The sequence below is a fragment of the Frieseomelitta varia genome, unplaced genomic scaffold (genome assembly GCF_011392965.1).
Source record: "Frieseomelitta varia isolate USP_RPSP 00005682 unplaced genomic scaffold, Fvar_1.2 scaffold_171, whole genome shotgun sequence".
NCBI lineage: Eukaryota > Metazoa > Arthropoda > Insecta > Hymenoptera > Apidae > Frieseomelitta > Frieseomelitta varia.
In genome coordinates, this window is record NW_025109428.1 from 619,145 (window position 1) to 634,952 (window position 15,808).

Here is a 15,808-nt window from a genome sequence, read left to right on the forward strand (position 1 = left end):
TAATTTATAATTCAATTTTGCACTATGATTATCACATTGTATGTTACATCTGCAAGTTATTTAATATTATAATTCAATTCTGCACTACGCTATTAAATAATTACGAATTTCCGTATTATTGGGGTTGTTTTATACTCTGTGATTCCTCATTACTGTAATTAGTTCTGTTTATATACTTACTGCGAGCAATATCCTTTGCGTAAAAATAACCAGCAACGTCATTACTTTCTTCTCCCGTTCTCAGCTTCTCATTTTGCCTGACGTCTCGCGCAAAAATATTTAATATCCTTTTTTCCTTTCTTTTGCCGCGCGAACGAACGCGGGGGAATTCGAGAGAAATAAAAAGGAGCACAGTGTGAACGTAAGTCGAGAAAATAACTTGTTGGTCTTGAGAGTGGTGTCTGGAGAGTTTGTGCACTCTGACGAATGAAATTCAACGGAATACGCAACGAAAGTCTGACAATCCGAGAAAGACGACTCGGCAATCCCGCGTCGCGTGATTGAAAATTTTGTATTATCTGCGAGATGAAAGGCACTATGTGAAAATATCGGCGAAGGACCCTTCCCGAAGCGAATAGAAAAATTTCTGGGACTTTTGTGCAACCTCATCTCGCGTTTCGTGCGAAATTTTGATCATTAAAATGGCAACCAGGAAATGAAAATAATTAATGTATAAAGAGGATGTATTTTTATATATATTATTAAATTATTTATTAATTAATTATTTAATTATTAATTAAACTATGTATTTATATGTATTATTAAATTATTTATTTGCTAATTGTTTGATTATTAATTAAACTATGTATTTATATATATTGTTAAATTATTTATTTACTTATTGTTTAATTATTAATTAAACTATGTATTTATATATGTTGTTAAATTATTTATTTACTAATTGTTTAATTATTAATTAAACTATGTATTTATATATATTGTTAAATTATTTATTTATTAATTGTTTAATTATTAATTAAACTATGTATTTATATATATATTTGAATTATTTATTTATTAATTATTTAATTATTAATTAAACTACGTATTTATATATATTATTAAATTATTTATTTACTAATTATTTAATTATTAATTAAATTATGTATTTATATATATTATTAAATTATTTATTTATTAATTATTTAATTATTAATTAAACTATGTATTTATATATATTATGTGTAGAACATGAAACATATGTTTGTACACAACATTTGTTTTATAAAGAAATAGCAAAAGAATCACGTTATTTTTATTAAAATCTGCTTCGACACACTTCTTCTCGTATAACGAAAATAACGCTTTCTTATTGTTTCAAATATTTTAAGAAATATGACATTTAATATATATATATAAATATATATATATATATATACATACAAATGTTTTATTAAATGGTGTAAATTAATAAATGAAATATATTAAAAGTAATTGAGCCACATACGATACGTAAAAGAGAAAATTGGAAATATGTAAACAATACATTTTCATACTAATGTGTAAAGTAATTGTGTCTCTTATTGAAAAGGAGAGAGGAAGAGTAAGAAATTTATAAATACAAGATACTAAATTATAAATTTGATTCACTATAAGTTCGATCGTTCTTCGTCTTCATGCACTGGTGCAGTTAGTGGATAACAGTTTTTAGACCATCTCTAGAAAAATATTGCTGATTTCTATTGCTCTCTATCGAAATAATTTTTTAAAAATTACAAAATCCCCACAGGCAAGTTTGCACGATGTCCAAATTTCTCGGTGAACAATAAAACTCGAAAACAAAAGAAAAATGGAATTAATCGACAATCGATCGCAAGAATCTGTTGCTAAACAACGCACTTAACACTTTTACGAGCAGGCAATATATACTTTGTTCAGAATATTTCATAATATTTCCAATATTTGTGCATTAGAACACAATTCTGTATGATCTTCGTATTATTTCATTCTCCAAAAGTTCTTCAAAAGGAGCAGCAAACATAGTCAATCGATATGGATTTACCACGTTCATCAATCCTTCAGATACAACTTTCGTCATAAAGTTATTTCAACAGCAATAAATTTTACAATCACATACGAACGAAATCAACATTGACATCTCCTCCATTTAGAGTCGCGAAAGCTACTATCAAAATCCTGATTACTGTCCTGATCGTCGATATCGGCGTGATTTGAATCCACAGGGAATCGTCAGAAAGTTTCAATCGTCAAACATCCTGGTGGTTTAGGAAACGCGCGTCTCACCCTCGTACTTGCAAATTTCATGGGAGAGAACTTTCCACCACAATATCGGAAGCGGTTTCATCGAAATTCGTCTGTGGAGGGTGCATTCGATCGGCAAATTTCAAGGCAGGGCTAATTGATCGGCTTGTTAATGCATCCAGAGCGGGTAAGGTAACTCTAGAATTCATCGTGCCCCGAGCGTAGCATGAATGCATCTTCTCGAAACGAGCGTAACCCTTGTTTTTTTTTTTTTTTTTAATGGGATTTAGCGTCGAATCGACTACGAGGTGTCAAAATTGACTCTTTATAACTTGTCTAGTAGTTGGGTCTCCTTTAGGTAGTTGATAACGTTTTTTTTTTGTTGTTTCTTGCATGTTAGAGCGGTGTTTTCGTTTAATCCACATTTACTTCTTACGCTTTGGTATTTTCTGCATTCATTTAGTAGGTGCTGGGTGGTGATTTGTAGGTTGCAGGTGTTGGAGAAAGGAGGTTCCGTTTTGGTTAGTAGGTATTCGTGTGTGATCTTGGAGTGTCCTATTCGAAGCCTGGTCATAGCTGTCCTTTCTTTTCTGCTTAGATTGTTATTTGGTATTTTTTGATAGAAACGGTGCGCTACGTCATGTATTTTGGCTCTGTTTGTCGTAGTCCAAATTCTGTTCCATTCTTCTCTTTCCGCTTTGGTCGTTGAAGCTAGAAGGTCTTGGTGTTGGATTGGGATGTTGGTTTCTTTTGTTTGGTCGATTGTTGCTTCTTTGGCTAAGGAATTGGCTTGCTCGTTTCCTTCGATTCCCTGGTGTGACGGGATCCACGTGATTATATATATGTTTGTGGTCATTAGTAAGTTCGGTATAGGTTTCCTGGATCATTTGTATGACTTCGTTCGTTTTGTTGCTATTGATGTTTGTTGTCGCGTTTATTGCAGTCAACGAATCCGTACAGATTACCCTTGATTGATATTTGTTTTCACGGATGTGCCGCAGTGCTTCAAGTATCGCGTATGCTTCAGCGGTCAGGATGTATGTGTGTTTGGAGAGTCGTTGTTTTTTGGTGGAGTTTTCTGTGACTATTGCGAATCCTATTCCCTGTTTAGTTTTAGAGGCGTCTGTATATATCTTGTGGTAGTTCTTGTAGGTGTTGTTTAGTTTCTGGAAATCCTGTTTGTGTTCTATGTTGTTTTTTTCATTTTTCTTTTTTTTTTTTGGATAACCAGGTCAGTGTTTGTTTCTGGCGTTTTTAATGTCCATGGGGCTATTTTTCCATGGTTGCGTTCGATAATAATAGGTGTTGAAGTGATTTCTGTTGTATTCGGATATTTTTTTAGTCTCGTACGGAATGGCTCCGGTTGTCTTGAGTTTCTGTTGTGGTGGTTTATTAGTCTGTCGGCAAAGGTGTTGTTGTATGTTGGTAAACCCTTGTTTTGTTAATATCGAATCACGCGACTCACTCGGCCAAGTCAATTCGCTTGCTCCGAATGTTGCTGACACACGAGCACCAGCCATCCTCCAGCTCCTCGATACCCGGGCCACGTCACGTGTGGTAATTGATATTAGCCATTTTCCCGAGGCTTCTTCTAATACCTCGGGCTCATTACTCCGCTCATCAGCCCGCCCGAGTGTCCAATTCTGAAACCGGCGGACCCTATTAGCGGTGGCGGCGGCAAAATCCTCGTAAGTTTGCTCCTGCAAATTATCCAGCGGGATACACGGAGCACGCTTGTAAACGTGTGGCACGGCTCGTGTTTTAGCTCGTCGACTAGAAGAGGAGAGTAGATTCGCGAGTAGAACGGTGTGATTAATTGAACGGCTGACCTCGAATAAGGGGTCACGTTTACAAGAGATTCGGAGACTTTCTCCGTGAGCTTCCTGAGGACACGTTTTATTTTATTTCGCTTATTCTATTTATTATTTATTTTATTATTTATTATTTACTTTATTTTATTATTTATTTTATTTTATTTATTATTTATTTTATTTTATTTTTTATTTATTATTTATTTACTTATTTTCTTTTGTTATTTATTTATTTTATTTTATTTATTATTTATTTACTTATTTTATTTTCTTTTCTTTTGTTATTTATTTATTTTATTTTATTTATTGTTTATTAATTTTGTTATTTATATTTTATTTTGTTATTTATTTATCTTATTTTATTTTATTTATTATTTATTTATTTTCTTTTATTTTCTTTTACTTTTTTTTTACATTTTTCTTTACTTTTTTTTCTTTTTTTTTTCTTTTCTTTTCTTTTCTTTTATTTATTTATTTCGTTTTATTTTACGTTGACTTCTGTCTGATTGTATATTAAAATAATCCTCGGACTAATGTTAGAACCACATCAGAATGAAATAATTAGTATTGATTTAGTGTTCTAAAGAATTTAATATGAAGAAACATAAAGACTAGGATGTTAATACTGATTTATAAAACTTGTTCGTTATAAGAAGATAAAAGAAGAAATCGTTGTTCTCAGATCCATTAATCAATTGAGAAAGTTAGAAGAGGAATATTTAATTAGAATTCGGAAATTACGTTAATTAGAAAATCTGAGCATTAAAAGTATATTAAAATGTAAAAAGTATTTTTTGTACTTTTAATTCTTTTTCTTTTAATAACAAATGATAGTTTATTTTATTTTATTTCGTTATTTATTTATCTTATCTTATTTTATTTTATTTTATTTATTATTTATTTATTTTCTTATTTAAATCTAATTTATTTTCTTATTTAAACCTATTTAAAATGTCGATTTTATTACTGTTAGCTGAGTTTCGATCGAAATGTAAAATACATGAAAAATGTATGTTTAAACTGTTAGTCGAGATTTCTATTCAATGTTTGCCAATCTTTTTTACCTTTTCGATATTTTTCTTATAAATTGTTTTAATGCCAAACGAAACAACTTTTTTTGCTGTGAGTGTTCGTTTTTTTTACGATCTATCTAAATTCGAAAAAAAAAAAAAAACACCATATGCAAACACATAATTCAAACATGGAGAAATTCGTAGGAATTTAAAAATTTTTAATGAATATTCCAATCGCGAGATGAAAAAAAAAAAAATGTGGAGGAGAAGAATAAAATATGGATTAAAATTGGAGAAAAAATTGTGGGGCTGCCGGATTAGTGTGAAATATTCGCAGCGACGAAAATTTTACACTTTCTTGTGAACAAACACGCGAATTTTGCTGCCCTTGCGAATATTCCATTGCTATTATCTCTACGAATATTTCAGCATTAATCTTGCCTTGTCTCTCAAGACAAGTGAATGTATGATGTTAATTAATGATTATTGGAATATCGGGAAGTATTGAAAAAATAAAATTTATATTACAAATAAGTTATTGCTGCTTGTGAAAGAAGTCGAACATATATAGCAATTTTTTTACGAATATATCGTGCAGATTGTACAGAACATTTTGAAATTTCGTTAATGATACAACGAAAGATTATCATGATTATTGATGTTTAAAACAATTCATTGCAAACGTACGAGCATGAATATTAAAATTAGTTTCAATGAATATCGAGGCTTATTATAGTTTGTTTGAATACTTTCGTGATACACGTTCATTTTCACAGAACAGAATTACGCTTGATAAGAGCAGCAAATACATGCAAAATATATTTAAAAAATAGGTCACTGTCATTAATATTTGGTAGATTATTAAGACTCGAAACTTTTCCATTGCACGTGTTATATATTATATTGTGTCCTTGTGTAAAATGTCTTATAATTTCTTGACCAATATAATCATGATGTAATGGTTTATGAAATTCTGAAATGTTTTATATAGCATAATGGTTTATGAAATTCTGAAATATTTTATATAGCACGTATATATTCATAACAAGTTTCTATAAATGTTCGAATAGTTTGGTGAGCTATTATAATATGTAAAAGTTCAAATAAGTAGGTTCAACAACTAAGACTTTATTCAATTAGATATTGATCAAAATTTAACCCAAACATATATATATAAAAACCAATACACCAAGAATTATAATATATAAACCAATACACCATGCATATGTATATGATATATTTAATTTATATTTAAAAGTTCAAATAAGTAGGTTCAACAACTAAGATTTTATTTAATTAGATATTGATCAAAATTTAATCCAAACATATATATATATATAAACCAATATACTAAGAATATATGCATATGTATATGATATATTCCTTAATTACTACTACTACCCAAAATTTTGCAACATCCATCATTTTCGTATTCTAAAGTAGAAAAAATAAAATAAATAAATAAATAAAATAAATACACGAATATCTGCGTTGTTTTAATCATAAATATTATTTCACTTTAGTATTTAAATTTTGCTTAATATAGTGGATAAAGAATAGTATTGGCAGATCTAGTTTTCTCGCAATATTTTTGCGAATATTTAAAACAAATAATACATTAACGAAATTTGTTTGCATAAGTGATTTACTAGGTTCAAAAATAATGTGCACAGCAATTTCCAATAATGAGTGCAATGTAATATATTCATTATATATAATCTACTCGCTGTATAGTATACACAATACAAATAATATAAAAATTCGAAAATAATTGAAATAATATCGACACAGGGAGTTTTTCTTGCACCATTTGAGAGAACAGAAATATTCTTAATAGTTTGAAGACTACATGTCCTTTTCTATTCCACGACATCTCAGCATTAAAGCTTCACCACGAAAATATATATTTCTAATAACATTCCATTATTAAATGCAAATTAGGCATTTAACTTTTCTCGACACTTGAATTTTTATATTTCTTGCATTATCGTTACTATTATTTAAGGAAACAGATTTCCAGTCGTACACGTCAATCATTAACCCCTTGCGCTGAGATGACTCCCAATATTTCCTCAGTTTTAAGTATATTTTCAAGTATATTCAAGTGAAAACAAGATAGGCGAAACGATCAACAAAATTTATTAATTCTCAGTCATTTCTCACCAGTGAACGTCATGTCACACCGACGAGCTCAAAAAAAGAAAGCGACGAATATCAATTGTATACATACGGGCTCGGTCACTCGTTATGGTCCGCAATCAGCTGCCAGCGCAAAGCGGTTGAAAAGAAACAACGCCCAAACGTTCAACAGCGTGCGCTGATTTATATTTAACTTTCCAAATTGTCCCACCGCGATCCCTCGGTGCGATCGTCCGCCGCTAAATCAAACTAAACTTTCCAAACACAGGCCACGAGCCCACCACCCCATCTAATCCCATCCACCGATCGCGCTCGTCGTTCTCCATTCCTAATTCAACCTCTGCCATTTCCAGGTACCGCCGCCCCGACGGGAGTTAAGCATCGCGATCGTTGTTAAGAAGGACGAAGTGGGAGAGAGGATCGAGTGGCTCGCAGCGAGCCGTCGAAGAAGGAGAGAGTGTGCAGCCAAGCACGTGACACCGAGTGCCGTGACCCGAGACACTTGTTGCACCGCTGCGGCCCCTTTAAAGTGTCACCGCGCTCCGTCCACGTGGCGGCAGGATTAGATCGACGCCCGAGAGAACAAGGAGGAAACGGAGAAGAAGGAAAACAAAAAAAGAAAGAAAGAAAGAAAAGAAAGAGAAACGCGCGTGCCGTGAATTTCGTCGTTTGCACTATCGTGGTGCACCAAGCGTGGATATGAGCGGTTCGAGCGTCCCGTGCTCGATGATCGTTGGCGAGGACGCGACGAGAAACCAACCTCGCGAGTGGTGAAGAGATCGTGTGTGATGCTGTCGTTTCGTCCGTTAGTGCGTGCACGCGTGTAAGAACCCAGCGGGATCTGTGTTTTGAGTTTCGCGGGAGAGAGGAGGAGAAGGGCGCTCGTTACAGGGTGGTGAACATGAACGTGATTTGGTGTCTAGACCGGTGACACCGGTCGCTGTTGTGCGTGCGTGGCTATCGCCGCTGGTTACTCCGAATTAGCAGACTATCACTGAGACGACGGATATCCTCGATCGGTGAGACGATTTTCTATTTTGATTCTCTCCAGTTGTATAATTTCGAATTGAAACGTACTGATACTAGCAGTGAGTTTTCAATCAGACGCAAGTATTTGACACCAGGAAGCTAACAAAGTGGCCATTTGTAATTTAATTTAACAGTTAACGGTTAGTTAATGATGATTTAATTTAATTTTAATTCATAGCCGTTCATAATTTCACGACAATCTTAATTTACCATAATTTTTGTGCTTTGGCTTGTGTTGTTCGTCGAAATTTAATTTCTCTGCCACAAATTTTATACTTTAGTCGTCGATAGTTCTACTGTAAGAAACATCGACATCTTTTGTATAGAAAATATTGTTGTATTTGTTTCAAACATGTGGGAAACTATAGTTGAATCCTCCTCACGAAGGATTTCAATATTTTTTTAAATACGATCAAGTTACTTCTGTTCAATTGAAAACTCTTCTCGGTGAAACAAGATGTTTAAGATGATAGTTGACTGCTCGTCCATTTAAAATGTTAAAAAAAAAAAAAACAATTTAATATTTAAATATATATCAAAAAGAAATAGAATTTAATGGAGGTATAATAGGTAATTTAGTTTAATTGTTATTATTATTTCTATATGATGGAAACATTTTAAGTTTGATTTTACAAGTGAATGATAATTAATACGATGTGTAGCTATAATACAAATTTAATGCGCAGAGCAGCATGAAATCTAACACAGTAGTACGTAACAATAAGTTGGTTAAACTTCGAATATCGAAATATAAATTACAAGGAATAATACCTCTGGAATTAATTTCCGTATTAAAGTATTTAATCGATGCTGCGAACAGTTTCATGAAATTATCAACGAGCGAAGGAATTTAGCAATAGTCGCGAATTTACAATGCCCACATAATGTGAACAATATGAAAATTTCGTTTCAATTGCAAAATGGAATCTTTGTTCAAATGAAGGCTGTTAAAATTAGATAATGAAACGAAATGAAAATAATACGGTAAAAGTATTTTCTTTAATAAAATTCTAGTCTAAGATTTTACTTATTGTTTTTTTTTTTTTTTTTTTATACAATACTATGAAAAAATCGTAGATAACGAAAGAAAGGTTTTATTTTTGGGGATAAATATAAATTTAACGTTATCTCTTTTAACTTTCAATAAATTTTTAACTTTAAAGCTATTGATAACTTAATTTAATTTAGATAATATTGATTGATTTGAGATAATGAATTTTATAAATGACTTTTCATTTATAATCTTATGTTCAATAATTTCATTTTGTGTTATCGAAATATTTTCAGTATTAGGTAAAAGTAATTGATTATACATTTACTACATGCTTTCATGCCAAAGTTTTATGAATATTTTAAACTTTCTATCGACTAGTTTAATTCTGGAATTACTTATAATAGCAGCTAGATAATGCAATTACAACCTTAAATCAGAAACTCAGAGACACGTGTACACATATTTAAGTAGCATTTTATAATTTAATATACAAGTTGCTCCACACTTTTGTCAAACGTTGCCGGTTCTCTATATAGTAAACGTAATTACTTTGTTAAAAAAAGTTTTATCCGTGAGTTTCATTTGAGTTCAAATAAAAATAAAAAGAAAAAAAATAGAAGAAACACGAAATAACAACAGATTGATTTTTCATTTGTTCAACTTTTTAATGAAAATTGATGGGTGTAGGAGACGGTCTCATTTCAAACAGCTTCAATTACGACGCGTTTAAATTGATCATTCCTTCAAAATAAATTAAACTCGAAACAACCATCGCGGATTAATTATTACATTTTTCCTGTCTTCATTTCATCGATTAACCTGAAAGCAGGATATAAATTTCTACGTGAATGATGTTGCTTTTCGTTAGTAAAATTTTTAACACCATCGAGAAAATATTTTACAATAAAGAAAAGATCGAACACTAATTTCATTTAAATCAACTTAACTTTTCTAACGATGCAAAATTCAACGAAGTACTGTTTTCTAATTTAATTTTCATTACATATTTACCATTATCATTATTTTATTTCATTATATATTAACTTTTATTGTTTTACTGAAATATTTTTGTTTTTCAAGTTCAAACATACTATTTATAATGTAGTAAATGTATTTACAAATACGATATGATTATTCAAACAACGGATAATATAATTTCAATTATTCTAGTAACACACAGGTATTTATTTCATAATTATACAATTAATTGAGCTCAAGTGAATTCATCTCTGCCGTTAATTGAGATATGCACGTAATTAGTATTCGATAATTTTGAATATGTGAACCTTTTTAATAGAGAAAAAAACGCCTTGTAAGTTTCGATAGAAAGGAAATAAGTGGGTAAATGAATAATTATGATAGGTTGATTTCACATAATTTATAAATCTTACGCGTTAGAGATTGTTCTGAGTATCTCGAACTTGCACGAGTTAGAGATAAAATACAATTCTTTCCTAAATGAAAATGAATAATTGAAAAGAAGCTAATAACTAAATTCATAATCATTTCCTCCAATACCAGAACCATCTGTAATAATATTCGAAATAAAATAAAAAAAAACACTGCTTTGAAATGATTCCTCATTCGTATGTCACTACACCTGTGATTTTGAATATTATATGTATACATAATCTTTCTTGTATATCTCATTTCATAAATATTAGACATTAAATACCTTTTCTCACATTGCAAGAAATTATCGTGTTTTATTAATAGTACCAATGGAATTTCGCAACGTTTAATTGTTTATCATTTAAAACTAGTAAATGGAATTCTGAAAAAACTCGTTAACAAAATTTTTCAGTTCTTTGCAGATGCTTCGCCGGTCTGCAAAGTTCAGTTGTTTATGAAATAAGAGGATTCGATTTAACCTCTTGCGCTGGAATGACGTGCCACGCGCATCGAGAACATATTGTTCCAAAATTGTAATAGTTTCTCAGTTTCAACTATAATAATTCAAGTAAAACAAACTAGTAGCAAACCGAGTAGTAAATTTATTGCTTCTCAATAACTTCTCAATAATCCAGCGATATATCATAACGACGAGTTCGAAAAGAAAGCGACGAATGATATTACACGGTTTCGGTCACTCGTTACGGTCCGCAAGTCAGCTGCCAGGCGCAAGCGGTTGAAATAAGAAGTGTCGACTCGAAAGAAACAAAACATGAAAGATTCACCTTTTTGAAAAATTCACATTTCACATTCGACTACACTCGACTGTATCTAAGTTCCGTATATATATATTTCGTCGCTTGTGTTATTTTTGCCGCTGCCAATGTTTAAAGGATCGACGCCCGACGCAAAATTCGCCGACGTATTGTATCAGAACGCGCAAGAACGAGCCTGAATAAACATTCTGACACACGCTTCGTGTTCCTTCAGTCGCGTAATCACGACTCAAAAAAAAAAAAAAAAAAAACAGCCGACATCTAAACCGTGTGATTTATAATTCGTAGGTGGATATCGTCGGGCTTGTAGAGGGGTGGGTTCGGCGAGGACAGCAGTGGAGAAAAGACCGGAAGGCTGGATCACCTTCGTGGAATGTCTTCAGGCGCCAAGCGGCTGGTGCAGTCGCTTCGGGGCCGCAGCGGGGGTGGCAGAGGCAGCGGTGGTGGCCGCGGCGATGCTGGCGGAGGGGACGGCAGCGGCGGCGGTGGCGGCGGAGCGAGCACCAGCGCGACCAGATTGTGCCATTACGACAGCGGTCACGAGCTCGACGAGATCTCGGTGGTCGGTGCCGCCATCAGGGGCAGCGAGGGCCTTCCCACCCCCACGACGCCCTGTCACTGCGGCGGCCTCAAGTATGGCAGCGGGCAGACGCTTTACAGCATCGCCGGCCTGGTGCCCCCTGCGCCCGCTGCACCTGCGCACGGAGCCCAGTCAGGTGAGTGAGCACCACTCGTTTAATCCTAATTCGTCACCCTTCGAGGGGATCGATTTTTTTTTTCTCTTTTTTGTATATTCTTCAAAAAATGAATCTCTGTAACCTTACACGTGAACTCTTAAAGTTGACGAAGGATGTTGTATGGTTGTTTGAAGGACGCGACGACCAATACTTAAACTTTGAAGTTTAAACATTTTTCTGGAAACTATGTTTCTCAGAACGGATGTCTCGAAATCTACTCTATCAATTGACTCAGAATTTTAAGTACGCGCGACTTGGTACATGTGCGACCATAGCTCCTATCAGAATCAACCAAAAATATTTTACTTTTTATGTTTCCTTAGGCTCTTCCGAAGTCTAACAGAAACGTGCAATAAAATGGTAATTGAAATTTTAAGTATCGCCACTTTTTTAATTACCGACTTTTTTCTTTTGTTTTGGTACCTGCTATAGTCAAACTCATGCTAATTAAGGGACATTCACATTTTTTTTTATTTGCGACAAGCAGAATGGCCGAACGTGAGACGACCTTTTTTAAGAGCGACTATGTTTGAGAGTAGGCAGTGCCACTAATTTTAACCCTTTTTGTCCCAAAAAATTTCGAAACGTCGTTGAAATACGTACAAATAAACCTTGTCAATTTGACTGCAAAAGGCATAATAGTTTCTTTGCAAAAAATTCCCTAACTAAGTTAAAAAAACACGCACTTTACACTTGTTAAGGGTAATCCAGCTTAAAAATAATCGACTGTTTGGGGATTTTTTTCTAAGAAAACCATGATACATTTTGGTACGCAGTTTTCGCATATAGATTTATTCATACTTAAAGAGTATTTACAATTTTTTTTTAACGAAAGTTGTGGAAATTATATAGCTTTAGGTAAAACATGTTTTTAAAAAACGGGTTCGAATGGCTGATTCTGGTCCACCTGGTTATTTGAAACTAAAAAAACCAAAATGCATCTTAATTAGTATAAATATGGCTATCTCTCATGAACCACGGAAACAGCGGAAATTTTAAAAATTAAAAAAATGGCAGAACTTTGAGCCATTTCTTGAATCAATCGTAAGTCTGCTTCTTGCATCATCAGTTCTGTTTTACTTCTTTTTGTATTTGAGTCGTATCTCTCTCTTTTCGAAAATGAAGAACATTGCTGCATCAGCGATGCATCATTTCATGCATCATTACATTTTCCAACAGTAAAGTAAATTTAGAAACATAATAATTTTTTTTTTTTTGTTAAATTACATGTTAAAGTAACGACGAATAGAGTATCATCAAGAAACAGACTAATCATTTAATTTTCGACCGATATCGGCTCAAATTCAAAAGTCACTTTCATTGAATATAAATGGAAATTTTCACGACACCCTCGGAAGAAGAATAAACTCGGAAAAATTGAAGGTAGACGCAGTAATTTCTTGTTAAAATTTGAACAAAGGGAACATGCTAATACGTCGTAAAAACGATACACGCTTAATGTATATCTCATCGATAATTCTACAGTTCATTGAGCACAGTGACACGAATTGAAATTTTTTCGCTGCAAAAGAATATTGGTACGAACGGCTGATTTCGTCAAATGACTTTGGATGGTAGCCAATAGCGCGGAACCCTCGAAGTTCTACTTCTCTGTTGTTATCTGAAACGATACCGAAGGTACAAACTTCTCCGTTAAAGTTTTATGGTTTTCTAACACAACCGTGGTGGTCTGTATGTCACAATGAAGGAGAGGAAGAAACAAGGAATAGCATAACGAGCCTAAAATGTTTCTACGTGTTTATTCCCGCGGGCAAACGAGAGCCTCTGTCAATTTTACAAAACTAATTTATCATGGAACTTCTCTCTTCTTATGCTCCAGAGAAATTATTGAACTTTATTGATTTTCACAAAAAAAAAAAAAAAAAACAATAACAACGGGAATGAAAGTTTCATACAGTTTAATTGTTTGTCGTTTAACTTGAGGGTGACTCGTTAATATAAATTTTCTAGTTCTTTAATGTTTCATCAGTCTGCAAAGTTCAATTCGTTCGACAGATGATTCGATTTAAAATAAGATTAATGACAAGCGTCAACTTTACATTAATTAAATTGATAATACAAAATACTTTCAAAAGTGTGTTATTATCTTGTTAGAAATAATTAGAATAATATTAAATTATAATAATTATTAATAATAATACATTAATATGCACAATTAATATATTAATGATAATACATAAATATATATAATTAATATATTAATAATAATATTAAAATAATATTAGAATAATATTAAATGAATATCTATATTAATTAATTCTCCATAATTAGTATAAATCGCAGTTTTACAATGACAATAGCATTTTCGATAAAATTACTTGCACGATATAACTATAACGATAATACTTTTTCTGACGATAATACTTTGTTTCTGTGTAGGAATATTGAATAATTTATGATAATATTTATAGTAATGAATTTATGTATTATTACTAATAATATGGTAATAAATTTAGGTAATCTGCATTTCGAGCTTTTAAAATAAAAGAAACTGCGAAGAAAGACCAGAAGGTTTATTTGAATTTATTCAGGCAGGGATTTTCATAAGCTAGTGGATCATATCGTGTCAGGTTCTTTGTTCAGTGTTGCGCTTCACAAAGAGAATTCGTGCTACAAGATGTTTGAAATTGCTTTTCTTGTTTTATAAGATATAACGTGGCGATTCAATGCTGCGTTTTCTCTGTGCGTCAGTTCTTGAAAACATTTCAAAACGATTTTTCACATATTTGTACATAAGGTTTACGATCGATGACGATGTTATCGGTCGTCTGTTAATTTAATTTTTAATATTTGACCAACGTAACGTATAAAAGTTTTATGACGAGAGGCATAAAAAGGACAACAATGATAATTTAGAGAATTTAGAGAAAATCACTCACTAATTTTATGAGTAAAAATAAATTTACAACACAAAAAGAAAAGAATTTAATTATTTTGCACGTAAAGAGGAATTCATGCGATGTTTAATTGACTCATAATGAAAAAATATATCATTTTTATTAAACAGTCGCGTGCAATTTCCAATGAAAAATTTAGCCAGAGAATCTAATAAAAGAAACTAAATTTGATTGTAGATGAATATAAACATTTCAAAATATATAGTTCATGTATACACGCATGAAAATAACAAATTTACATAAAATATATATCTAAATATATAGAATATATATATATATAAATATATGTAAATATATATAAAAATATATAAGTATTGGGCTATTACATTCAAAGTATATAAAAACTCAATGATACCACATAAGTATCGAATATAATATAACAAATAAAATTATAAAAATAACAAATTTACATAAAATATATATCTAAATATATAAAATATATATATAAATATATATAAATATATATAAATATATGTAAATATATATAAAAATATATAAGTATTGGGCTATTACATTCAAAGTATATAAAAACTCAATGACACCACATAAAGTATCGAATATTTACATATTTAAAAAGAGAAATTCACATTCTCCCTAAAATAAATTTAAAACAGAATTACACGTATTGCATGGAAAATTATTTAATCGTACACGTACATTATACGATGTATTTTACGTACAAATTTTATTTTACATGTATATTATGTAAGACGTGAAGTCATATATGTGTACATGTAGAGAAAAGAAGGAATTGCATTATTGAAACGATTAAATTTTCAACTATACTCGTCCCTTTG

General features: G+C 31.8%; 1 protein-coding gene across 1 annotated transcript in view; it reads left to right on the top strand.

Moving 5' to 3' along the window:
* Nucleotides 1–7,492: 7,492 nt before the first annotated feature.
* The window catches only part of LOC122538678 (cold shock protein 2-like), a 37,992-nt gene continuing 29,676 nt past the window's right edge, over nucleotides 7,493–15,808 (top strand). The window contains exons 1-2 of the mRNA XM_043672952.1: nucleotides 7,493–8,184; nucleotides 11,645–12,072. Of these exons, the coding sequence (XP_043528887.1) occupies nucleotides 11,730–12,072 (343 nt within the window). The 5' untranslated portion in view covers nucleotides 7,493–8,184; nucleotides 11,645–11,729. The remainder of the gene's footprint in view (nucleotides 8,185–11,644; nucleotides 12,073–15,808) is intronic.